The 27,717-nt window shown below is 45.4% G+C and overlaps 1 protein-coding gene across 2 annotated transcripts in view; it reads right to left on the reverse strand.

Moving 5' to 3' along the window:
* The window catches only part of slco5a1 (solute carrier organic anion transporter family member 5A1), a 212,685-nt gene that overhangs the window by 67,393 nt on the left and 117,575 nt on the right, over positions 1-27,717 (reverse strand). For both annotated transcript variants that reach the window (XM_068031976.1, XM_068031975.1), the window contains one exon: positions 12,225-12,442. In XM_068031976.1, coding sequence (XP_067888077.1) covers positions 12,225-12,442 — 218 coding nt within the window. The remainder of the gene's footprint in view (positions 1-12,224; positions 12,443-27,717) is intronic.

The raw sequence follows: 27,717 nt of genomic DNA on the forward strand, positions 1-27,717 counted from the left end.
AACCACTGACCACCTCCAGGCGCGTATCCATTGTCTCTCGAGATAAGGAGGCCCAAAAGTAAATGCCTGAGTTCACCAGAAGCAAATATGACTTATCTACAACTTAAGCAATTCCCTTTACATATTTCAATGTTTAAAATTGCCACAGTGGTTGAATTTAGACCAGGACATTAAGTAATGTCTTCTGAATTTGATAAATCACATTCCTAAGGTAAAAGCTGGAAATACTGAGGAGGTTGCGCAGCACCTGCAGAGAAACAGAAATCAGTCAGCTGATGTTTCAGGTCCAAGGCCCTTCCTCAGGACTGGAAGATATCACAGATGAGCAGCATTGTAAAGGGAACAGAGTAAGGGTAAGGGGGAAGGGGAAAACACATAGGAATGAAAATAGAATGACTTGTGAAGTGCTTGGACAGGGAACAGGAAATAGTTAAATGGCGGAAATGATATTAGCAAGAGACAAAAGAGGGCAAAATGAGAGAAATCAAATAAAAGATATATAGGTGACATGCAGAGTGAATGATTGGTTTGTGGGGGAGTAGTTAGAAAAGGAGGCAGGTCAAAAGAGAAAGGCAGAGCAGCCTCCAGTGGTCTGGGAGTCTGGTGGAACAAAAGAGCAGGTCAACGTAGTGATCTGAAGGGAGTGCCCCCACCCCAAGTAACAACCTGCTTCCTGTTCAGCAGCAGCCACCGCTCCTACCACCCCAATATTGGAAATGCCTACATGGCCATCTCACTTTGCCAGCAGCTACTGTTGGAGAAAAATGTAAGTATAGTTCAGGTCTGAAGTTGTTAAAGTCAATGTTAAGGCCAGAGGGCTGCAAAATGTCTCTGAGAAAGATGAAGTGCTGTTCCCGTGAGCTTACACTAAAAGGTTAAGGACAGATGTGTTCGGTAAAGCAAGTACATAATCTGCATTTGGTTTCCCCAACATACAGGACACCATATTGTGAGTTGCAAATAAAGTATACTTCTTTGTAAATGTTCTCCCAAACAGAAGGAGTGCTTGGGGCCCTGGCCAGTTGTGTGGAAGGAGGTGAGTGGGCAGGTTATCAGGGGAATGACAGCAGATGGTAGAGGTAATGGAAGAGTGAACCAGGATGTGTCAGAGAGAACAGTCCCTTTGGACAGTTGGGAAGGGAAGGGAAGATGTGTTTGCTGGGATTGCCCTGGAGGTGGTGGAAATGGTGGAAAATGATTTGTAAGTAAGGAGCATCAGACAACAACTCTTGATTAAAAAATGATTAAAGCTTAAAAAGTTATTAAATATTAATATACCTGAGTAGTTAAAAAAAACAAAATGGCATCAGAGAAGGAAGTAGAAGCTGATCAATTTTTTCCCTGCAGAGCGACAAATCTCATCTCCTCTGGATATCTCCCCTTCAGGCCTCCAACCTCATAGTCCCCCAACCCTGAAAAGTCTGCTTCTACCTCCTTCCCAAGATCCATTAACAGCACTGCCCTGGTAGACCCATCGTTTCAGCTTGTTGCTGCCCTGCTGAATTGATTTCTTCGAATCTCGATTCTATTTTTTCTCCTCTTGTCCAGACTCTTCCCACCTACAATGCCCTCTGTCACTTTAACAGTTTCCAGTTTCCTGGCCCTAACTGCCTCCTCTTCACTCTGGATGTCCAATCTCTCTACATCTCCATCCCCCATCAGGACAGTCTGAGGGTTCTCCACTTCTTCCTTGAACAGAGGTCAAACAAGTCCCCATTCACCACCATCCTCTTCCGCCTGGCTGAACTTGTTCTCACACTGAGCAACTTCTCCTTCAACTCCACTCACTTCCTCCAAATAAAAGATTTTTATGGGAACTCACATGGGTCCTAGCTACACCTACTTTTTTGTGGGATACGTGAAACATTCTTAGTTCCAGTCCTACTCAGGCCCCCTGCATCACCTCTTTTTTCCAGTTCATTAATGATTGTATCTGTGCTGTTTCCTGCTTTCACCCTGAACTGGAAAATTTCGTTAATGTTTATTCCAATTTCCACCCTTCTCTCCTTCACGTGGTCCATCTCTGACTCTTCCCTTCTCTTCCTCGACATCTCTGTCTCCATTTCTGGGGATAGGCTGTCAACCAATATTCACTATAAGCCCAATGACGTCCACAGCTACTTTCACTACACTTCCTCACACCCTGCTTCACATTCTTCCAATTTCTCCGTTTCCATTGCATCTATTTTGACGATACAATTTTCCCTACCAGCATTTCCAATATATCTTCCTTTTTCCTCAACCAAGGATTCCATCATCCACCTGGTCCACTCCTCAATCACCCCCAATACCCCCTCCCCTTCCCACGACACCTTTCCACACAAGCACAGATAATACAAATCTGCCCTTTTACTTCCTCCCTTCTCACTGCTCGAGGCCCCAAACACTCCTTGCAGGTGAAACAGTGATTTACGTGCGCTTCTTCAATTTAGTCTACTGTATTTGCTGCTCACAATGTGGTCTCCTCTACATTGGGGAGACCAAATGCATATTGCGTGACCATTTTGAACACCTCCATTCAGTCCGCAAGAATGACCCCAAGCTTACAGTCATTTTAATTCTCCAACTCGCTCCAACTCTGGCTTTCTGTTCTTGGCTTCCTGTAGTGTTCCAATGAAGCTCAATACAAGCTTGAGAAACAGCACCTCATCTTTTGATTAGGCACTTTCCAGTCTTCCAGAGTTAACACTGAGGTCAACAATTTAAGATTTTAACCTCTGCCCCCTTTTTTCTTCCCTCATTTTTTTTGTTTTTTGCTTTTGGACAGCAGCTCTTCATGATTCTGCCATTCACATCTCCACTAGACACATCTTTGTTTCTTTACTTGTCCCATTACCACTCCCTTTTGCTTTTCATCATTGACCCTTTTGTTACTTAATCTCTCCTGTCTTCCACCCTATCACAAACATTCCGTTTTGATCTTTTTTCCAATCTCCCCTCTTTCACTTGTTTAAAGTCTGGTACATCTATAATTTTTCCCAGTTCTGATGAAAGATCATCGACCTGAAACGTTAACTCTGTTTCTTTCCATACAGATGTTGCCTGACCTGCCGAGTATTTCCAGCATTTTCTGTTTTTATTTCAGATTTCCAGCATCTGCAGTATTTTGCCCTTGTTCAAATATTGCAGCCTCCGCAGTAACACATGCTGGTCAAAATATGGAACTTCAGCATCACAAGTTGTCACATTAATGGGAAAATCTTATGAAAACTGATGGGACATAACATATTAAATCATATACAGTATATATATATATAATATGTAGACTGATCTAGCTAATTTCTGCAGAAACTGAACAGCTTATATACATAAATGTTCTGCTGTAGCTCCTGGTAACTAGGCTGCTTTGTGCCATAAAGCAACACAAAAGCCTAGAAATTCAATTGTGTCATGTTCATCTTACAGGCAAGAAACAGGTGCTGAATGGGCCAATATGGCGTGTGACGTGTGTACACTATGGGCTGGATTTTAAGAGCCCACCGTTGCTACCAGCGGCAATCTCACGCCTAAGTGCCACTGCGATTTCCTGTGCAGCAGCTTACTTAAACAGCCGGGGTGGCCCGCCCCACCCCTCAATCACATGGAGGGGGTGAGCTGTCCAACGCCAGCAATGACATCAGCTGCCTGTGCAAGGTGCCGGCACCATTTTGAAAGGGCAGCCAGCCCTGCTGGCATATTTAAATTTTTAAAGATCCAACCCCCCCAAAAAATTTATCAAATAAATTCCTAACGCCTCTATCCTACCCCAATTACAATTACATTAACTATTTGTCCTTCCCACCCCCCCCAAAACACTTACTTTTTAAATCTGACCTCCCCCCACCCCGACTGCACAAAGTTTAAAGTTCACCCCTTCCCGCCATCCCCTACACCCATTACGTTTATTTGACCCTGTCCCTCCCCACTGCACTGAAAATCTTAACTCCTCCCCCTCCCCACCAGTGTCACCACTGGCTTTAACCAGACATGGAGCTGAAGGCATGAGAGTGCCAGCCGCTGCACTGAGGATCGTGGTGGGCCCCGAAGATTGCGAGTAAATTCATTTAAATTTAATCACTTAATTGATTTAAATATGTAGATGCATATGGGGAGTGGGGGTGGGGGGGGTGGGGGGGAGGTGGCTGCCACGGAGCCGCACGCCATGGGGAGGATCGGACCAGGCCCTCCCAGCGTTGAGCTCTGTGGCTGGCTTCTGCCATGACCATCTTCCAGTCGCCCCCTCCATCTCCCTAAATGGAGCCCAACGTCGTGGGCTTGGTAAAATCCAGCCCTACATTTGTGCCAGAAATCCACAGTACAATATTGGTTAGGGTGCCCTTAGTCAATCAGCATGCCTAGCTAAAACAGCGATAGGCCCACTGCCTATGCAAATCAGGGGCCTAATTCAGGCCCCTTTGCCAAACTGCAGCACAACTGAGTGCATCAGGTTCTCCGTTTTCTCAGGTGTACAATAGCCAAACTGGTGGACCTTAAAAGAGACCGTTACCAAAATTAGCAAGAAGAGCACTCCCTGGCTCCTCTCTAAAACTGCAAGCAACAGTTGATTATGATACTCTCTGCCTCGGCCTCAGTTCATTCAGGTTCTCACACTCTTCAGTTGATGCTGAAACTCTGCTTCCCCAGTTGGAAAGAGTGGACAAACGTAATGCAGTAGATGTCATATGCTTGGATTTTCAAAAGGCCTTCAATAAGTTCTGATGAAAGGTCACTGACCTGAAACATTAACTTTGCTTCTCTCTCCACAGATGCTGCCAGACCTGCTGAGTATTTCCAGCATTTCTTGTTTTTATTTCAGATTTCCAGCATCTGCAGTATTTTGCTTTTATTTTAGCCTTCAGTAAGTTACCACACAGTAGGCTCATAACGAAGGTGGAGTCGGGGAAAAAGAGTTGAAGGGATAGAAAATGAGTTAAAAATAGAAAGCAGAGAGTAGTGGTAAAGGGTAGCAGGGTAGTTATTCAGATTGGAGGAACGTAGAAAGCTGTGATCCATAAACATAAGTGTAGGACCACTGTTACTCATAATTTATGTTAACGTTTTGGAATTAGGAACAAGTCACACTATCAAAATTTGCAGATGATACCAAACTGGGGATGTAGCTAACACTGAAGAAAGCAACTTCACACTGAAGACATTAGAAAACTTGCAGACTGGACCATTATATGGCAAATGAACTTTGGTTGGAAAAATAGAAACATCACCAACTAGTTAGAATATAAAAAACTGAATGGGATGGAATGCAAAGGGGATCTAGGTCAACAAATCATTAAAATCAGCATCGCAGGTCAACAAAAGAATTAAAAATACAAACAAAACACTGAGATTTTTCTTCCAGGGGTATAGAATTCAAAAGTAGTGAAGTTATGTTAAACTTGTAAAGGACCTGGTCAGGTCACACTTAGAGTACTGTGCACAATCTGTGCTCCATTCCATAAAAAGGACAGAGAAACATTGGAGGGGGTGCAAAAAAGATTTACAAAGGTGATACCAGAATTGAGAGATTACAGCTATTGGGAATGATTGAACAGTATGGGGCTTTTTTCTTTAGAAAACAGAAGACTGAAAGGTGACCTGATAGAGGTTTTAAAATTATGAATGAGTTGGACAGTAGAGACAATATGCTGGGTTTTTGTTACAGAGGTAGAACGAGGAGCCAGGTTGGTTTTGCAGTCAGAAATCTGCTTCTGGTGGGAAGCTGATTCAGGTTCAGATTCTCAAATGGGTGAATCCTTAATTGGAATGAAGACAGGTTTCCACTCCACTTATAGCCAGTGGGGCCAGGGATGGAGGTGGGTCACATGAAGTGTCACGTAGACACCCCATGGCAGCCGTCACTGAGGCTGCTGGTTGTCCTGAGGTAGAAATCTGCCCTTAACTGTGCCAGCAGGAAGTGAGATGTCACAGGGGAGCTGGAGGCCTGGCACTAGGGGCAGGGCAGACCCTTGCTTCATTAATGCCAACCTGGATCTAATGCTGGAGGGTGTGAGAGAGAGGAGGAAGGTCCTCTTCCTGTAGGATGGCAGATGGAGGCCACCTTGTCATGCAGCAGGGGCACCTTTCTATTCAATGTTATCTCCCTCTACCTCCTGACTGTTCAAGATCCACACCTCTCTGGAGGACCATGTTATGGACAGCACAGGAGACCACCACAATGACAGAGACCCTTGCTGGTGGGTATTTGAGGGTGCCACCCAACCAGACCAGGCACCAGAGTTGTTTCTTCAGAAGCCCAGTGGCCTGTTCAATGGTTGGCCTGCTGAGCAGGTGGCATTTGTTGTATCACCTCAGTGCCTCTATCTGGGACTCCCGTAGAGGGGTCAGGGGCCATCTCTTCAGGGGGTATCCTATGTCACCTTGGATCCATCCATGTACTTTGGGGTTGGAGTGAAGTTCCGAGGCAGCCTGGACTGGTAGCTGCCAGGAAAGCGAGCGCACACATAGAGGAAGCTCTTGTTGTAGTCAATGACCAGTTGGACATTGAGAGAGTGGAAGCCCTTCCAGTTGATAAATCTCATTGGCAGATCACTGGGTGCCTTAACAGCCACATGGGCGCAATTGATGATGCCCTGCACTGGGGAATCCAGCGATAGAGGCGAAAGCTAATGCTCTCTGCGCCTGCGCAGACGCATCTGTGTCAAAGTGGATGTAAGCCCCCACCCTCCTGAATATGGCATCGGTGACCTGCCAGTGGCATGATGAGCTGCCGACTGCAAGATGCCACCTGGGTCCACAGCTGATCCCTGGAATGACCCAGTTGCATAGAAATTCAGGGTGAGGGAGACTTTGACAGCTGCAGGTTAGGGATTGCCCTGGGGTCTGCGAGGCTTCAGGTCATTGTGGATCAAAGCACATATGTCCAAGACCATCTGCCTGGATAGGCGCAGCCTCCTACGGCACTGGCATTCTGTTATTTGCAGGTAGCTGACTCTTGGACGATAGAAACGTTGTGTTGGGTAACACCTTCTTCCCCTTGCAGCTGCCCACTGTGCTCCTCTGGCCTCCTGTTGTCCAGAAGGTTGCATTTGCTGAAGCTCATCCTGGCTGCTCTGACTAATGTCAGAGTAGCCTGTTCCCATCTGAATTCCCTCTGCTGCACTTTGTGTATTCACCAGGCCTTCCCCTGCCAACCCCAGCTGCCCCAGTGATGCCAGTGGCGTCATGTCCCTCTCCAGATTCCTACCACTTACCATTGAGAAAAGCAAGTCTTACAACTCCAGCAGTGCACTTTTAGAGCAGCTGACCTTTATTTTGGATTTTTGCATTATTTTAATCAGCTCTTCCCATAGCCCTCATGGTCCTCCACATTGTTCAGGTTTTCTAAACCTTGCTGTGTTCCCAACATGGCGTTCTCCCCAAGACCTTCCTTTGAAAATCCCAAACTACAGCTGACAGCTCCACTGTTAATGAGCTCCACAATGAGCTCAACAGGTGGTTAATTGGAGGCGTGCGGCATTGCTGTTCCCTCCCTCCCAGTCTCCCTTTGAAAATGGCTTCGCGTTCCAGTTTCGGCGAGACCCAGTTCCAACCTCCAAGAATGCAATTATCAAATTGCGCGCGCGCCTGCTCCCATCCCCAGCGGGATTTAAAAATCTAGCCCAATGTTTCCATTTGTGGGAGAATTCAAAACTAGGGCCCTGAATGCAAGGTCGTTATAAATCCAACAGGGAAATAAGGAGACATTTCTTTCCTCAGAAAGTGGTTAGAATGTAGAACTTACTACCACAGGAAGCGGTTGAGGCAAATAGCTTAGATGTTTTCAAAAAGGAACTAGACTAAACTATAAATATTAGGAAAGAATTGACAGGCTGGGTCTCTTCTCTTAAACAAGAAGGCTGAGGGCAACCTCATAGAGGTCTTTAAAATTATGAAAGGTTTTGATAAAGTGCATACAAAGAGAATGTTTCCACTTGTGGGAAGAGCATAACTAGAGGCTATCAATATAAAATTGTCACCAAGAAATCCGATAGGGAATTCAGAAGAAATTTCTTTACCCAAAGAGTGGTGAGAATGTGGGGCTCGCTACCACAGGGAGTAGTATAGATATATTTAAGGGGAAGTTAGATTAGCATATGAGGGAGAAGAGCATAGATGGTTACAATGATAGATTTAGATGAGGAAAGATGAGAGGAGGCTTGAGTGGAGCATAAATAACAGCATGGACTGTTTCTGTGCCGTATATCCAGTGTAATATAATCCTATGTAAAGTACATGAGAGATAAGGGAATAGAAAGATATGCTGAATGGCTGAGATGAGATAGATGAAATGAGAGGAGACCCGTGTGCAATATAAACAAATGTAACAACAGAAATGCAGCAAGAAGGCTTCTTCTGACCATTATATCTTCTAAATCTTTTAGAACTCCTTTACAATTTTGCTACACATAGCGACCACAGGAAATCTCTCCAGTAGCAACCAGAATAATTTCTAAGTCGCTGTGCCATGGAACGGGAGAATGCTGCTCCCCTCTCTGATTCCTCACGTGGTGTGTTCCTGATTTCAATCTAATCATCAGGAAATGTGATAAATTGGGCTATCCCTCCCAGGAAAGGAGATAATATTAAAAACTGAGTCCTCCCTTCATGGGAAGTATGTGGAGAAATGCATGTACACTCCCTGCATTTTATGAAATTTCAAATCCGTTCATTGTTTACATACGTTTGAAAATAGATTTTATGAAAGAATTTCAATTGAAATAAATGGTAAATTACTTAGGCATAGCAACAGCTTATTACATTTGAAATATTCATTTGCAGATATCCAACATGTAACATTTTGTGAAATATAGATTGAAAACTTCACAGCAATACAAAATGTTGTAATATTTAGTAGCTCTCCAACGTTGTGTTTGCAATGATCTGTGCTTCTGGGAAACATTTTAAGCAAAAAAATGCAAAAAAATCCACAAGCTTTACAAAGTTAGGCTGAAAGCTAAAATGTCATCTATTACAAATACAATATTACAATGGTACAATTTTAAAGGGACGCAGGAACAGAGAGACCTGAAGGTGTACATATATCAACTTTTGAAGGTGGCAAGACAAGTTGAGAAGGCTACTAACAAAACATATGGGGGAGGGGCATTTAATGCTCTCCTCCGTGGTGTGTTTGAAGTGGGGAGAGCATAAATGATGGTGGCGGGAGGGGGTGGGGGGTTCCTGCCACCATCCAGCCTCCGCCAAAATTTAGTCCGGGGTGGGAAGGCTGTGATCCTTAACTGGGCAATTAACCCCAATTAGCTGTGCAGCGGACAGCCCCCAGCACTACATGCAAAGCACGACACGAAAAACCATGCAGACCGCTTCCCGGCTTGGGGCGTGGCGGGGGTGGGGTGTGGTGGCGGTGTGGGGGGTCCCTTTTTAAAAGGCACTTAGTGCCTGAATGAGGGACCTGGCATTGGGAAGTGGGGTCAGGGAGGGGGAGGCCTGCTCAGAGCCTGCCTCAAGGGGGCCCATAAAATCCAGTCCATTGTGTCCAGTTCTGGACACCACACTTCAGGAAGGATTTTAGGGCATTAGAGAGAGTGTAGAAAAGATTCACGAGAATGGTTCCAGGGTTGAGGAACTTCAGTTACATGGATAGATTGGAGAAGCTGGATCTGTTCTCCTTGGAAATGAGAAGATTAAGAGGAAATTTGATAGAGGTCTTCAAAATCATGAGGGGTCTGAATAGAGAAGATAGGGAGAAACTGTTCCTGTTGGCCGAAGGATCCAGAACCAGAGCACACTGATTTAAGGTGATTGGCAAAAGAAGCAACAGCGACATGAGGAAAATCTTTTTACACATCGAGGATCTGGAATGCACTGCCTGAGAGTGTGGTGGAGGCAGAGTCAAGCGAGACCTTCAAAAGGGGACTGGATAATTATCTGGAGAAAAAATTTACAAGCCTGCGGGGAAAGGGTGGGGGGAGTGGGACTAAGTGAGTTGCTCTGGCAGAGAGCAAGCACAGAGATGATGGGCCGAATGGCCTCCTTCTGTGCTGTAACCATTCTATGATTATAAATAAATTTACAGAGCTATAAGGAAAGAGTACAGAAGTAGGACTAATTAGATACGTCTACCAAAGAGCTGACACAGGCACGATGGGCGGAGTGGCCTCCTTTTGTGCTGTATCATTCCATGATTCTATGATTACTCTGGCAAACATATTTTTCACATACCTTGTTTATGTTATAGCATTACCTGTGAAAGCAACATTGTAACTTGTATGAGGACATTCTCATGCAGAAAAAAGGAAAAATAAAGAAGGAGCTAATAAAAAAAAAATCTGCAAGAAAGAGAGATGAATGGGTGAAAGAGAATGGAAGCAAAGGAACATCATGGGAGAAACAAAAGAGAATGAGGTATTTGAGGCAGAGAGAGAAATCGAGGCCAAGAAAGGAGGAGGGGGGAAAAGAAACTCAGGAGAGAGTAAGGAAAGGGTGAAAGAGAGACTGGAAAGTTTAAAAGAAATACAGTGAGAAACATTTAGGAAAAAAAACCATAAGTTTTTTGTGGTCTTGGAATTTTTAGGTCTTGACAGTAATTTCTGGAGTTATAGTAAACCTGAGAGTTCAGCAGTTAATGTCTCGTGCAGTAATGGAGACTTCATACACACAAATTTCCAGTGGTGATTATACATAGAATCGTGGAGATGCTGGCTTCAGACATTCAAAAAATGTGCTCTGTCTTCTATGGATGTTTCAAAATCAATGAATGTCCTAAAAATTCATTTTTACAGCACATTTTTACACACTGAAATGTTCCTGGGAACACAAATGTACAGGATAAGAAAAGATTATTGCAGTACATGTGACTGGTCCCAAAGATCAAAAAATACTATATTACAGTACAACTCTTACATCACACAATCACTTGTCCTGTCTCACCAACTCCCTCTTGAATTTGCCAACATAATTTGCCTCTAGTTTAGTTTAGTTTAGAGATACAGTACTAAAACAGGCCATTCGGCCCACCGAGTCTGTGCCGACCATCCACCACCCATTTATACTAATCCTACACTAACCCCATATTCCTACCACATCCCCACCTGTCCCTATATTTCCCTACCACCTACCTATCATTTCATGTCGCGTTTGCAGACGTCTTATGGCGGGCAGCCATAAAGACAGGGCTAAATTGTGGCGAGTCGAAGAGACTTAGTAGTTGGCAGGAAAAAAGACAGAGGCGCAAGGGGAGAGCCAACTGTGCAACAGCCCCAACACACAAATTTCTCTGCAGCACCTGTGGAAGAGCCTGTCACTCCAGAATTGGCCTGTATAGCCACTCCAGGCGCTGCTTCACAAACCACTGACCACCTCCAGGCGCGTATCCATTGTCTCTCGAGATAAGGAGGCCCAAAAGAAAAAAAAGAAAGAAACCTATCATAGGGGCAATTTATAATGGCCAATTTACCTATCAACCTGCAAGTCTTTTTGGCTTGTGGGAGGAAACCGGAGCACCCGGAGAAAACCCACGCAGACACAGGGAGAACTTGCAAACTCCACACAGGCAGTGGAGACCCAGAATTGAACCCGGGGCGCCGGATCTGTAAGGCTGCGGTGCTAACCACTGCGCCACTGTGCCACCCCTAACTGTCTCCCTCTGCAGTCTATTCCACATATTCACCACCCTCTGTGTGACATAGTACAGTATAACACAAATGCGATGCCTATAGTGGTGTATTAATGGGCTTAACTTCACATGACAAAGATTATTCACGCCAGTGGAGATTGCGAAGCATTTGTCTTTCTTACCTGTGAATCAAACCCAGTTATGTTTGTCACAGATGCACTTTTCTTCATTTAATTTGTGAGGGATTTTTGCACTGCCATTTCTTTTGAAAAATGCCTATACTTAAATAGTAAGTCTCATAAATATGAGTCCCTGCTGATTAGAGGTCAGCTTACATCGCCTACAGCAACATCTGATAAGCTATTAGTTATGCAATAATCTGTGTTTTAATTGCTGCAGGATATTAAACAGCCAATTTTAAGCTATAATTAGTGACTTTTCATTATAAGAGTATGTTAAACAGCTAATATTTATTCAATAATTAGTAATTTAGTTACATCATGATATAAAATTATTGCACTAACTCCTGCTACTATAGACATCTTTATAATAAATTAATTACTAGATATGTTTAATGAAAGATATGCATATGATTGTCACTTAAAAGAATACAACCCAATTAAGCTAAAATTGTTTTGATAATTGCACAAAATAACATGCCGAGTACACCCACCTTTAATGTCCTTTCCAAAGCCCATAGATGAAGTAACAGTGCTCTTTCTATGTTCTCTGTTGTCAGATTTCTCTTTCATCATCTCATCATCGTTACTCAAATCACCTGAACCCATTTTCTTTTTCTTCTTCTGTCGAGGTGGTAGTTTTTGGGGGAAAGTGAACATTGGCACAATAACTAAGAGCATGGCAATTGCACAAAGCAAAAATCCACTCCACCTGCAAGATTATTTTTGGGGTACGGCGAGGAAGAAGAAGAAAATAGAAGGCAAAAACATGATGAGAATTTGTTTTTGGATTGTTGTGAGACACAAATCAATTGTTCAATAAATATCGTGTTGGATCTAGAATTTAATTAATAACATAAGAATGGGAAAATGTTATTATCTCAAAACACATAAAGCTCAAACCGACATAATAAATATAGAATGGGCTAGGTCAAAAGTAGGTAAAAGATAATCTCCCTCCCCCAAAAAACCAAAGATACAATAAGTTCCGTAAATGATACATTATAGCAACAGGATCCTTCTTTCTTTGGCCTCCTTGTCTCGACAGACAATGGGTAAACACCTGGAGGTGGTCAGTGGTTTGTGAAGCAGCGCCTGGAGTGGCTATAAAGGCCAATTCTAGAGTGACAGACTCTTCCACAGGCGCTGCAGATAAAATTGGTTGTCGGGGCTGTTACACAGTTGGCTCTCCCCTTGCGCTTCTGTCTTTTTTCCTGCCAACTGTTAAGTCTCTTCGACTCGCCACACTTTAGCCCCACCTTTATGGCTGCCTGCCAGCTCTGGCGATCACTGGCAACTGACTCCCATGACTTGTGATCAATGTCACAGGACTTCATGTCGCGTTTGCAGACATCTTTAAAGCGGAGACATGGACGGCCGGTGGGTCTGATACCAGTGACGAGCTCGCTGTACAATGTGTCCTTGGGGATCCTACCATCTTCCATGCGGCTCACATGGCCAAGCCATCTCAAGTGCCGCTGGCTCAATAGGGTGGTATACGCTGGGGATGTTGGCTGCCTCGAAGACTTCTGCGTTGGAGATACAGTCCTGCCACCTGATGCCAAGGATTCTCCAGAGGCAGCGAAGATAGAATGAATTGAGACGTCGCTCTTGGCTGACATACGTTGTCCAGGCCTCGCTGCCGTACAGCAAGGTACTGAGGACACAGGTTTGACACACTCGGACTTTTGTTTTCCGTGTCAGTGCGCCATTTTCCGACACTCTCTTGGCCAGTCTGGACATAGCAGTGGAAGCCTTTCCCATGTGCTTGTTGATTTCTGCATCGAGAGACAGGTTACTGGTGATAGTTGAGCCTAGGTAGGTGAACTCTTGAACCACTTCCAGAGTGTGGTCACCGATATTGATGGATGGAGCATTTCTGACGTCCTGTCCCATGATGTTCATTTTCCTGAGGCTGATGGTTAGGCCAAATTCATTGCAGGCAGCCACAATCCTGTTGCTGAGTCTCTGCAGACACTCTTCAGTGTGCGACGTTAATGCAGCATCGTCAGCAAAGATGAGTTCCCTGATGAGGACTTTCCGTACTTTGGTCTTCGCTCTTAGACGGGCAAGGTTGAACAACCTGCCATCTGATCTTGTGTGGAGGAAAATTCCTTCTTCTGAAGACTTGAACGCATGTGAGAGCAGCAGGGAGAAGAAGATCCCAAGCAGTGTAGTTGCGAGAACACAGCCCTGTTTCACGCCACTCAGGATAGGAAAGGGGTCTGATGAGGCACCGCTATGCTGAATTGTGCCTTTCATATTGTCATGGAATGAGGTGATGATACTTAGTAGCTTTGGTGGACATCTGATCTTTTCTAGTAGTCTGAAGAGACCACGTCTGCTGACGAGGTCAAAGGCTTTGGTGAGATCAATGAAAGCAACGTAGAGGGGCATCTGTTGTTCACGGCATTTCTCCTGTAGTTGGCGAAGGGAGAACAGCATGTCAATGGTGGATCTCTCTGCTCAAAAGCCACATTGTGCCTCAGGGTAGAGATGCTCAGCCAGCTTCTGGAGCCTGTTTCAAGTGACTCGAGCGAAGACTTTCCCCACTATGCTGAGCAGGGAGATTCCACGGTAGTTGTTGCAGTCACCCTGGTCACCCTTGTCTATAACCCATTATAGCAACACGATACAGATAAGAAAATACTGTAAGGGAAAAATTAGACTTTTTAGCGCCCATTTTTTGGGTGCTAAGAATGCTATTAAGGTTCCAAATTGGCGTCTGCAGCATGCGTGCACAACTCTGATGCAAATTGCACCAGACACCACTGTGGTAAGGTGGTTAGTGCACATATTGTTAACGTCTACTGGAAGTATGCAGAGCAGGCAGATTATAATGTCAATCAGCTTGCAACACTGATTTGACGCCAGCACTGCCATTTTGGGACTCCATGCACCATCTGACAGCCTCTCTTAACATCATACAGCGGAACACATGTTAGGCAGCATGAAGGACCTTCCACCAGTGCTATTTAAAAGAATCAACTATTTATAGGTTAGTTGGTGGTTTATTTCTTCTGACTGTTGCTACAATTCTGCATGTTATTTGTGATTTCTGTAGTTGTTTCAAGTTGCAAAGGTGTACACGGTGTGAAAGGTGCTGAATTACTTTTTGTTGATTTCAAGGCTTCTGTGCAAACTAGTTGCTCCCAGACATGGGTGCACCAGTCAGCCTCTCTTGTGGAATCGAGCATGAACGGGAGAATGAACAGAGGCCATGCAGAGCAGGACAAGCTGCTAGAAGAGGGAAGGGGAGGAACAAGAGGAGGATGAGGAACATCATTCCTCATCACCAACAGTCCCACACTCCTTAGCTTTCCTCTGTCACTGGCCATCACATCATTCTCTTGGCAAAGACAAAATACACATTCCAAGTCAAAGTTATAAATTATATCATGCCATATTGCATACAAACTTAAATTAATCACCCTTGTGCATTCCCTTGGTGTCTGTCTTCCATGTGCCTTTGCCTGTCTTTGTGCTTCTATGCAGTGCTGCCCTAGTGACTGCAGCATGGCTGCTGGAAGTCTTGGAGAATAACCTTGAGCAACTCTGGGCCTAGAAGGCCCGTCTTCAGACTGCAGCATCTTGGTGTGAAAGGCAGCCGTATGTGGTGGCACAGCAAGGGCACTAGTGGAGTGGCAGGGGTGGGAGGACTAGTGCTGTCACCCTAAGAGAGGTCAACAGGTTCATGCTCCATGGAGCCACTGCCATCCACCCAACAGAGCCTCAGCAACATTAGTAGGCTGATAGAGGAAAGATTGGGTCTACTGTGACACCAGACAAAGCCTTTTGAAAACAGTCATGATTGGAGCAGTCTGATCTTTCATGGTAGCAACCTGACCTTGCATGATTTGGAGGAAAATGTAGCTGGTCTGATTGGTATGTTTGCGGACGACACAAAGGTTGCTGGAAGTTTTTAGAATTAGAATTAGAATTAGAATTAGAATTAGAACATTACAGCGCAGTACAGGCCCTTCGGCCCTCGATGTTGTGTAGACCTGTGAAACCATCTGACCTACACTATTCCATTTTCATCCATATGTCTATCCAATGACCACTTAAATGCCCTTAAAGTTGGTGAGTCTACTACTGTTGCAGGCAGGGCGTTCCACGCCCCTACTACTCTCTGAGTAAAGAAACTACCTCTGACATCTGTCCTATATCTATCACCCCTCAACTTAAAGCTATGTCCCCTCGTGTTTGCCATCACCATCTGAGGAAAAAGACTCTCACTATCCACCCTATCTAACCCTCTGATTATCTTATATGTCTCTATTAAGTCACCTCTCCTCCTCCTTCTCTCCAACGAAAACAACCTCAAGTCCCTCAGCCTTTCCTCGTAAGACCTTCCCTCCATACCAGGCAACATCCTAGTAAATCTCCTCTGCACCCTTTCCAAAGCTTCCACATCCTTCCTATAATGCGGTGACCAGAACTGCACGCAATACTCCAGGTGCGGTCTCACCAGAGTTTTGTACAGCTGCAGCATGACCTCATGGCTCCGAAACTCGATCCCCCTACTAATAAAAGCTAACACACCATATGCCTTCTTAACAGCCCTATTAACCTGGGTAGCAACTTTCAGGGATTTATGTACCTGGACACCAAGATCTCTCTGTTCATCTACACTACCAAGAATCTTCCCATTAGCCCAGTACTCTGCATTCCTGTTACTCCTTCCAAAGTGAATCACGTCACAATTTTCCGCATTAAACTCCATTCGCCATCTCTCAGCCCAGCTCTGCAGCCTATCTATGTCCCTCTGTACCCTACAACATTCTTCGGCACTATCCACAACTCCACCGACCTTCGTGTCATCCGCAAATTTACTAACCCACCCTTCTACACCCTCTTCCAGGTCATTTATAAAAATGACAAACAGCAGTGGCCCCAAAACAGATCCTTGCGGTACACCACTAGTAACTGAAATCCAGGATGAACATTTGCCATCAACTACCACCCTCTGTCTTCTTTCAGCTAGCCAATTTCTGATCCAAAGCTCTAAATCACCTTCAACCCCATACTTCCGTATTTTCTGCAATAGCCTACCGTGGGGAACCTTATCAAACATTAGCCTTCTTCTTCCTCTTGACAAGCACTTCAACTTCTTTAGTAAACCACGGCTCCCTCGCTCGACAACTTCCTCCCTGCCTGACAGGTACATACTTATCAAGGACACGCAGTAGCTGCTCCTTGAATAAGCTCCACATTTCGATTGTGCCCATCCCCTGCAGTTTCCTTCCCCATCCTACACATCCTAAATCTTGCCTAATCGCATCATAATTTCCTTTCCCCCAGCTATAATTCTTGCCCTGCGGTATATACCTGTCCCTGCCCATCGCTAAGGTAAGCCTAACCGAATTGTGATCACTATCACCAAAGTGCTCACCTACATCTAAATCTAACACCTGGCCAGGTTCATTACCCAGTACCAAATCCAAATGGATCAAGTATCTGTCAGAGAGCATTTAGGAGACAGTGATCATTGTATCATAAGGTTTAAGCTGATGATGGAAAAGGACAAAGAGCAATCCAGGGTAAGAATAATTAACTGGGGGAAGGCCTTCAGTGGGGTAAGAATGGAGCCAGGGCGAATAAATTGGAGTCAAAAGCTGGCAGGAAAACTGGTAGATGAACCATGGGCTACCTTCAAAGAAGAGATAGTTCGGACACAGTCAAGCTATGTTCCCTCGAAGGGGAAAAGTAAGGCAAACAAATCCAGAGCTCCCTGGATGAAAAAAGAGGTAGAGATTAAGGTAAAGAAGAAAAATGTGTGCTTATGACAGAAACCAGGTAGAAAATACTATTGAGAACCAGGCTGAATATAGAAAGAAGGGAAGTGAAAAAGCAAATAAGAGAAGCAAAGAGAGACCATGAAAAGAGACAGGCAACTAGTATTAAAGGAAATCCCAAAGTTTTCTATAAGCATATAAATAGTAAAAGGTGGTAAAAGGAGCAGTGGAGCCGATAGGTGACCAAAAAGGGGATTTACAAATGGAGACAGAGGGCATATGTCTTTACCAAGGAAGAAGATGCAACCCAAGCAATGTTGAAAGAGAAGTTAAGTCAGACACTAGAGGGGTTTAAAATTGATAAAGAAGAAGTATTAGATAGGCTGTCTGTACCTAAAGTGGATAAAACACCAGGGCCGGATGAGATGCATCCAAAGATACTAAGGGAAGTGAGGGTGGAAATCGCAGAGGCATTGGCCATAATTTTTCAATCTTCCTTAGGCTCGGGGGTGGTGCAAGAGGACTGGAGAATTGCAAAAATTACACCCTTGTTCAAAAAATGGTGTAAAGATAAGTCCAGCAATTTCAGGCCAGTCAGTTTCACTTGGGTGGTGGGAAAACTTCTAGAAAAAATAATTTGGGACAAAATCAATAGTCACATGGACAAATGTGAGTTAATTGAGGAAAGCCAGCATGGATTTCTTAAGGGAAAATCATGTTTAACTAACTTGTTGGAGTTTTTTGAGGAGGTAACAGAGAGGGTTGATGAGGGCAATGCTGTTGATATGGTGTACATGGACTTTCATACAGTGCCACACAACAGACTTGTGAGCAAACTTGTAGCTCATGGAATAAAAGGGACGATAGCAACATGGATACGAAATTGGCTGAGTGACAGGAAACAAAGAGTAGTGGTTACTGGATGTTTTTCGGGCTGGAGGAAGGTTTGTAGTGGAGTTCCCCAGGGATCAGTGTTGGGACTCTTGCTTTTCCTGATATATATTAATGACCTAGACCTTGGTGTATAAGTCACAATTTCAAAGTTTGCAAATGATACGAAACTTGGAAGTATTATGAACTGTAAGGAGGATAGTATAGTATTTCAAAAGGACATAGACAAGTTGGTGGGATGGGCAGACAGGTGGCAGATGAAGTTCAATGCAGAGGAATGTGAAGTGATTCATTTTGGTAGGAAGAACATGGAGAGACAATATAGAATAAAGGGTACAATTCTAAAGTGGGTGCAGGAGCAGAGAGACTTGGGTGTATATGTGCATAAGTCATTGAAGGTGGCAGGACAGGTTGAGAGAGCAGTTAATAAAGCGTACAGTATCCTGGACTTTATTAATAGGGGCATAGAGTACAGGGCAAGGAAGTTATGTTGAACCTGTATAAGACATAAGTTCAGCCTCAGCTGGAGTATTGCATCCAATTCTGGGTGCCACACTTGAGGAACGACATGAGGGCATTGGAGAGAGTACAGAAAAGATACACGAAAATGGTTCCAGGGATGAGGAATTTCAGTTATGATGATAGATTAGAGAAGTTAGGACTGTTTTTCTTGGAGAAGTGAAGGCTGAGAGGTGATTTGATAGAGGTATTCAAAATCATGAGGGGTCTGGACAGAATAGATGGAGAGAAACTGTTCCCACTCCTGAAAGGATCAAGAATGAGAGGGCACAGATTTAAAGTATTTGGTAAGAGAAGCAAAAGTGACATGAGGAAAAACTTTTTCACGCAACGAGTGGTTAAGGTCTGGAATGTGCTGCCTGAGAACGTGGTGGAAGCAGGTTCAATTGAAGTATTCAAAAGGGAATTAGACAGTTATATGAAAAGGAAGATTGTGCAGGGTTATGGGGAGAAGGCAGGGGAATGGAACTGAGGGAATTGCTCTTTCAGAGAGCCAGTGCAGATACAATGGGCCAAATGGCCTCCTTCTGTGCTGTAATGATTCTGTGATTCTGAGGTCATGTATTTTGGTGAAAGGGATAGAGAGAGGCAATATAGACTAAATAGTATAGTTCTAAAGAATGTACAGGGACAGAGAGACCTGGGGGTTCATGTGCATCGATTTTTAAAAGTGGCAGAACACATTGAGAGAATAATTAGCAAAGCATATGGGATCTTTGGCTTCATAAATGGAAATATTGAGTACAAAGGCAGGAAGTTATGCTGAACCTTTATAAAGCATTGGTTAGGCCACACTAGAGTATTGTGTCCAGATCTGGTCACCACACTTTCGGAAGGATTTGAGGGTCCTTGACAGAGTGCAGAGGAGATTTACCAGAATGGTGCCAGGGATGAGAGATTTTAGCTGCAAGGTTAATTTGGAGAAGCTGGGGTTGTTCTCCTTGCAGCAAAGGAGATTGAATGGAGATTTGATAGAGGTGTACAAGATTCTGACCGGTTTAAATAGGGTAGCTGTTCCCATTAGCTGATGGTACAAGGATTAGATTACACAGATTTAAGGCTTTGGGCAAGAGACGCAAGGAGTATGTGAGGAAGAATTTTTTTACGCAGCGAGTAGTAATGACTTGGAAATCACTGCCTACTAGGGTGGTGGAAGCAGAGACAGTGATTGATTTCAAAAGGAAATTGGATGGGCACTTGCGGAAAATAAACTTACAGGGTATTGGAATAAAGCTGGGAAATGGGACTGATTGGTTTGTTCTGCAGAGAGCCAGCATGAACTCAATGGGTCGAATGGCCTCCTTCTGTGCCGCTATGACTCTATAGCTACACAGACATATCCAACTGTTAGCTAATATGAAAAAAATTTCAAGACTGATTGCAGCTGCTATTTTTAATATAAGGAGGACATTTCCTGATGTGAAGGCATTAACTGGCTTTATTTATGCATTTTTGACAAAACATTTGCAGAATTGCTGGTGTTTGAAAACGAAATAGCAAGTGAGTTTGGGATAATGAGGAGTTTTAGTTCATTTTTTAAATTATAGAGATTCTGGGTGTAATTTTACTGAAATATTCTATTGTGATGTATAATTTGTGCCATTGGCCTGTTTTTTTGTAGAATTCCTTTTTGCTTCTATGCAATAACTAGGGATAAAATCTACACTGTCCATATTAGCGCAGTTGAAATCCACAGCTAAATTTGAAGAGGGACGTTAATAATCAGTAAGAAATAGTTATTCGTCCTTCTAGGCGAAGACGATCACGTCCATCATCTGGGGTGTTTGGTAGGGTTCCAGTGGGTACGCAGATGACGGCTAAGGCCAATCTGTGCCTGGAAGGTTCTGCTGCAAATAGGGCAGGATACTGCAGACAGTTGAGTTTTGGATGAGCTGCTGGCTTGGGATTTCCTCTCCTTGCATTTTCTCTCTGCCTCTGACATGCTTTTGAAGGAGGCCTTTTTTATTTGGTTGTGCCAGGTGCAGCGATCCTGGGCGAGCTTCTCCCAGAACTGGAGGTCAATAGCAAAACTCTTAAGCAAAGCCTTCAGAGTGTCCTTGTCGCGCTTCCTTTGACCACCATGACAGCACACCCCAGAATCAATCTCTCCATAGAAGATTGGCTTTGGTAAGCGATTATCAGGCATTCTGGCTACATGACCAGCCCAACTCAATTGTCTCAATATATTCTCAAAAGTGGATTGCAACCCAGAGACTGGCGACAGTGGGCTGAACTTGTCTCCTTTTTTTGGATTGTTTCTCAGCAGTAAATGGAGGGAAATGCGGCAGTGAGATATCTAAAACTGTCTGCCACAACCAGGATTCAACAGTGATTTCAGACCTCGAAATAGACACAGGTAGGGATGGTTCATTGGGCCTCTCTATTTTCATTCCTGTACGACACCTAGGAAACAACACTGTTTTAAATGTGAAAGTCAATGTAGTGTCCATGAGTGAGATAACTATGAAAAGTTTCTCCAGCTGAGCTGCAGATACCAATTCAACAGGATTTAATGACCTCAGAGGTCAGACCAAAACTTCTCCAATCAATGTGCATGAGAAGGCTGCACTTACTTTCCAAAGGCTGTTGGGGAATTCTACAAGATGTTGGCCTCAGACTTTCAAACCAGTTCAACAAAGATCTCAGCCTTGTCAGTGGCTGTTATAATTAATGCAGCCCTGAATCCAAGCAGCCTCAGGCAACCTCGATTACAACAGCTGTGATATTGTACTGAGAGAGCAACAGATGCTCTGCTCAGGCGAGCACCTCAATTTATTATGTTCTTAATGCATCCTGCAAAGCACACAGAGTGGCTAGTTTTGTAGACTAGCAGGATTCCTCGTGGCACAGGGTGCATTGATTGTACTAGCGTAGCATTGAAGGTCCTATTTGATAACCCTTCAGTTTTATTAACCAGAAAGGGTTCCATTTAATTAGTGTGCAGCTAATGAGTAATGCTAATCACACAATATTTCTTGTAAATATCTTCTCATTTACACTTTGTCAGTCAAGCATCCTTGCATTGTTGTGCATGAACACTGTATTGGGTTGTTTGAAGAGAGCAGAATCCCCTACAGGCTTGGCCGATGACACCTTTTAGACATCCACATTCAGCAGGAACTAAACCAGACAAACAGGAAAGAAAAATTGGCAGCTAAAACTCTCAGCAGGAGACCTTTGGGTGTAATCCCACAAGAAGGAAAAGAGGTGCAACAAAAGTTAGAGTTCCTTATATTAGGAGTTGCCTCCAATTAAAGTAGAAACTATCGGGCAAATTTTAACTTTGCCCTCCCCCCCACCGCCCCCCACCAGCAGAGACGAGGCAAACAGGCAGTTAAAATGGACCCAATAACTTGCGCTCACTGATCCTGCTATCTTCCCGTGAGTTGCAAACGTAAGTTGCTCTTTTGAGCAGGTCAGAGAGAGACACCTTCCAGAAGGCAGAGCTGTCCTTTTAGCATGCAGACTGGGCTGCGATGACAAGTCCCGAATGCAATTTTAACCGAAGGCCAGCATGGTGAAACCACAGTGGCTTTCACTAGGCCAACCTGCCAGCATTAGTGCAATTATTGAGATGTCTCTTTCAAAAACAATTGCCCTTCCTAATTTGGTATCACATGTACATTTAACCATTTTGCATTAGGTTTCTGAATCCAGGCCATTTATGTAAATTAAGAATGGTAATGGTCCCAACAGTGAGCCCTGAGGTACCCAAACCAGCACTTTCCCAACCACTCTGATATAACGTCGCTAACGATTACTTGTTACTTCATACCCTTCAACCAGTTTCTTAACCATTCTCAGCATTTACCCTGAATCTACCCTGAGGTTAATTAACTGTTTTTTTGTGGAACCTTGTCAAAAGCCTTTTGGGAGTTAAGATACATCTGTCATAGGGATTACCCTATTCCATTTGGGTTCTCATTTTCTTGACGAATTCAAGGAGGTTGGTCAGAGAGTATCCTCCTTTTCTGAATCAATGAGCAGGATTTAACATGAAGGCAGCAACTCCTGCCGCTGGGGCCAAAAGTGGGTGGCGAGGCCACTTGGGTGGGGACGGGGTTTCATTTGCAATTATATCAGGCACGGCCAATTAAGGGCCAGCAGGCGGGGTAAGCGTCCAGTGAGAAAGGGCGAGCAGGGGAAAGTTCCGGAGCTTCAATCACTGGAGCCAACTTTAAAAGCCAGGCAGCACCACAGGAAAATGCAGCAGCATGGAGGGAGTGTTGACAGAGCTCTGGCAAGAGTGCATGTCCAAGAAATAGCCGCAGCTCGATCAAGTGTTGCCCCAAGATTCGACAAGAACTCTGGAGATACTCCTCCAGGCTGTAAGGGAATGAAGGGAAGTCCTGCTCCTCCAAGGTGGCAGGAGGAGACCGGTACCGCAGACCAAGCAGACCTGGATAGAGGTTGCAGAGGAGGTCATCAGCTGTGGGTAGTCCCTCATACCGAGCTGAATTGTCGAAAAAGGATCAACGACCCAATGAGATCTGTCAAGGTGAGTGCAGCACATAACATTAAGCTCACATGTTTAAATGTGACTGAAAATGAGTAAGAAATAGGAGAAAGGAGTGCCCATCCTGTCAGTGGCGATGCCCAGGCATCAGCATTGGCTGTCAGATGCATTTCACTATCTCTGTGAAGGACACCTTCCGGGCAGAAGTGACTCCTACACAGTCAGTGCTCAATGGCCACATTCTGCAGGCTTGCCTGTAGCACCATGTTGGACAGTCAGGTGTCCACCAATACAGGAGTTGTGCCTTTCTTTGATGAGTGACGAAGAATGGGTATGCATGTGTGTGCAGAAGGCAGCTCATAATGCTCGGGAAATGTCCAGGACTGGAGACAGCATGCCCTACATGGCCATCCTCACTCCAAAGGAGGAAGAGGTGCTGGAGCTGGTTGGAAGGTGGCAGGACAGGCTATTGTGGATAGTGAGACAGGTGTGGAGCCCCGAGAGAGTGAACAACCTAATGGAAGGATGTGAGAGACCCTCTGGCAAGCACTCAGCACCTAACCTCATGACAGCCTTAGTTCAAACATGGACAAAAGAGCTGAACTCAAGAGGTGAGGTGAGAGTGACTGCTCTTGACATCAAGGCAGCATTTGACTGAGTATGGTATCAAGGAGCCCTGGCAAAACTGGAGTCAATGGGAATCGGGGAAAAACTCTCCGCTGGTTCAAATTGTACCTAGTGCAAAGGAAGATGGTTGTGGTTGTTGGAGGTCAATCATCTCAGCTCCAAGACATCACTGCAGGAGTTCCTAGGCCCAACCACCTTCAGCTGCTTCATAATGACCTTCCTTCAATCATAAGGTAAGAAGTGGGGATGTTCGCTGATGATTGCACAATGTTCAGCACCATTTGCGACTCCTCAGATACTGAAGCAGTCTGTGTAGAAATGCAGCGACACCTGGACAATATCCAGGCTTGGGCTGATAAGTGGCAAGTGACATTCGTGCCACACAAGTGCCAGGCAATGACCATCTCCAACAAGAGAGAATCTAACCATCTCCCCATGACATTCAATGGCATTACAATCGCTGAATCCCCCACTATCAACATCTTAGGGGCTACCATTGACCAGAAACTGAACTGGAGTAGCCATATAAATACCGTGGCTACAAGAGCAGGTCAGAGGCTAGGAATCCTGTGGCGAGTAACTCACCTCCTGACTCCCCAAATGCACAAGTCAGGAGTGTGATGGAATACTCTCCACTTGCCTGGATGGGTGCAGCTCCAACAACACTTAAGAAGCTAGACACCATCCAGGACAAAGTAGCCCGCTTGATTGACACCCCTTCCACAAACATTCACTCCCTCCACCACCAACGCACAGTGGCAGCAGTGTGTACCATCTACAAGATGCACTGCAACAACGCACCAAGGATACTCAGGCAGCACCTTCCAAACCCGCGACCTCTACCAACTAGAAGGACAAGGGTACCAGTTGCATGGGAACTCCACTGCCTGCAAGTTCCCCTCCAAGCCACGCACCATCCTGACTTGGAACTATATCACCGTTTCTTCACTGTCGCTGGGTCAAAATCCTGGAACTCCCTTCCTAACAGCACTGTGGGTGTACCTACCTCACATGGACCGCAGTCGTTCAAGAAGGCAGCTCACCACCACCTTCTCATGGGCAATTAGGGATGGGCAATAAATGCTGGCCTGTCCAGCGATGCCTACATCCCATGAAATGAATTTTAAAAAATCATGGCAAGGTGCCCATCTGTGCACCACCGCTCGCATAGAGATCTAGATGATGAGTAGTTAGAAGGATGTGTTGGAAAGCGCATCGTCCTCTCAACAGTATTATCTCTCTTGCAGGTCACAGAAAAGAGTGCCCTGCCACTGAGCCTAAGAGAGAGCCCCTCCACCTCCGAGGAGGAGGAGGAGACCTCAGAGGGTGCACCGTCACATCATTCTCCCACACCCTCCGCCAGCGAAGTTACTGTTACGTCGGTGGGTATTCGCTCATGATTAGTAATGGGGTCACAATTTGGTAAGCACAGCACAGACGCACCCAAGCAGCTGACAGATGTAGTCACAGCCGAGGTCACTCACACTTGGAGGACTGTGGGAGGGCCTGGCGATGCTCAGCTTCAGAATGATCACATGTCTCTGGAGTCATCCACAAGGCGGCAGGTGCTGGAGCTGCAGCGTGGAGTAAGGGAACATCTGGTGGAGAGTCCAGAGGCTATGTGCACCCATTTGTGGATGATGGAGGAGTCCATTCAGGCCATGAGTGCTGGCATGACTCTGGCATGTACATGCATGCTTCCTCCATCGAGAGACTGGTGACCCTCATGGAGAGCCATATCCAGCATTTCACGCGGTGCATACCAGAGATGCACACGGACCTGCAAATCGTTGCCACCTCCATGAGCTCTGTGGAGCAATGGTTGGGCAAGAGGGGGCTGAGATTCCTGGGCCATCGCCAGGTCCTTGGACTCCTCAAGTGAGCAGGCAAAGCTGAATGTGCCCTGAAAGGATGGAGGAGCGGCAGCCTAATGCATCTCAGGGCTCCTCTTGGGGCATTTCTGGTTTGGACTGTAGCCCCTTAGCCCGTCTGACGGTGACACCAGCGTCTCACAAAGCCGCAAGACAAAGAGGACTCCTGCACCTGTGGAGAAGGCCCTCAATATGCTGCCACCAACCACCCCCCCCCCCCCCCCACCCCCCGGGCCTCAAACAGCTAGAGGACACCCGCTACTGTCATTGAAAGCCACAGAGCTGAAAGGTCAGCAGCCAGCCTCCACCTTAGCTGACAGCACAGGGGGAGCACCAAGTACGAGCGCGTGAAAAAGCCTGTTAGATCCTGATGTTAGATGTCACCTTGATGTGTACTTGTCTGAAATGAAATGTGATGTTGTGCACCACTGAAAGAATCGTTTAGTTCTTTAAACACTACTGGGCTATTAACAGGTTTGCTGGCTACCACAAAGGATGTGATAATAAGGAGCACAGCATGTTGTTTGTTATGATGGCTGCAGGAAAATGGTAAGGGACACGACAATGCCTGCAGAAGCTGGAAGATTTATTGGGTTGACTGGGTGTGTAAATAAGGCTCATGTGAAACGTGCCTAAATTTAACACTGTGCGCAAGCTTCCCTTGCATGTCTCTCATCCCGCCTTGCCTGCGGTCTCTCGGGATCTTCATCCCATTGCACCTGGTCACCATCCCCCCTTGATATCCTCATCATCAGAGGAGGCATCGCGCTGCAGGATGTCCTCATTATTCAAAGCTTCTCCCCTCTATAGCACCAGGTTGAGCACAGCACAACACATCACCACGATACATGAGACCATTGCTGGGGTATATTGAAGGGCTCCACCAGATCTATCCTGGCATCTGAGCCTTCTCCTCAGAAGGTTTATGGCCTGCTCAATGGTTGCTCGAATTGTCCCATGGCAGCTGTTGTATCACTCCTCTGCATCTGTGCTTTTGTTCCTCATAGGTGTCAGCAGCCATCTTTTCAGTGGGTGCCCTTGTCACCCAGTATCCATTGTTGAAGGTCGCAGGGGGCCTAAAAAGGTCGGGCACCTGAGACTGCCTTAGTATGTAGGCGATGTGGCAGTTTCCTGGGAACTTTGCACACACCTGAAAGATTCATTTGCAGTGGTCACAGATCAGTTGTACATTGAGTGAATGGTAACCCTTCCTGTTGATGAAAGCTGCTGCCTGGTGTGTGGGAGCCTTGATGGCCACATGTGTGCAGTCGATGACACCCTGCACCTGGGAGAATCTAGCAATGACTCAGAATCCTATAGCCCTCTCAGCCTAACTGTCTGGATCGGTGCAAAGCACACATACTGGCTGGCCATCTTGAACGTGTCATTGGTGACCATCTTGATTCAGTGATGAGCCACAGACTGAGAGATCCCATAGATATTCCGAAAGATCCCTGGAATGATCCTGAGGCATAGAAATTCAGCACCACAGTGAACTTCAACGTGACAGGCATTGGGTGCCAGCCCCGCCCAATAGGGCTCAGTTCATCTGCCATCATGACATGCAGCTCGGTCACGACCTCTCTGGAGAGGTGCAGTCTGCTGTGACACAGCCTCTCCGACATTTGTAGGAAGTTGAGCCTCCGACGATAGACCCTTTCGGTCGGGGCGGGGTTTGTCGTGCGCAAGTTGCTGGTTGCGTACCCATCTGCACCCTCCTCCTCCCTGCCCCTTTACAGACTCCTGATCCTAGTGCCTCTCTGGTTCCTGCTGCCCCACTGCCTGTGGCTGCAGCTCTATCCCTCTCTGATACTCCTCCTCACTGGAGGTCTCGATGCCTGAGTGAATGAGGCCCATGGCAAATAGCTATGCTTAGTTCTCTGGG

Source organism: Heterodontus francisci, chromosome 5 (assembly GCF_036365525.1).
Source record: "Heterodontus francisci isolate sHetFra1 chromosome 5, sHetFra1.hap1, whole genome shotgun sequence".
Taxonomy (NCBI): Eukaryota; Metazoa; Chordata; class Chondrichthyes; order Heterodontiformes; family Heterodontidae; genus Heterodontus; species Heterodontus francisci.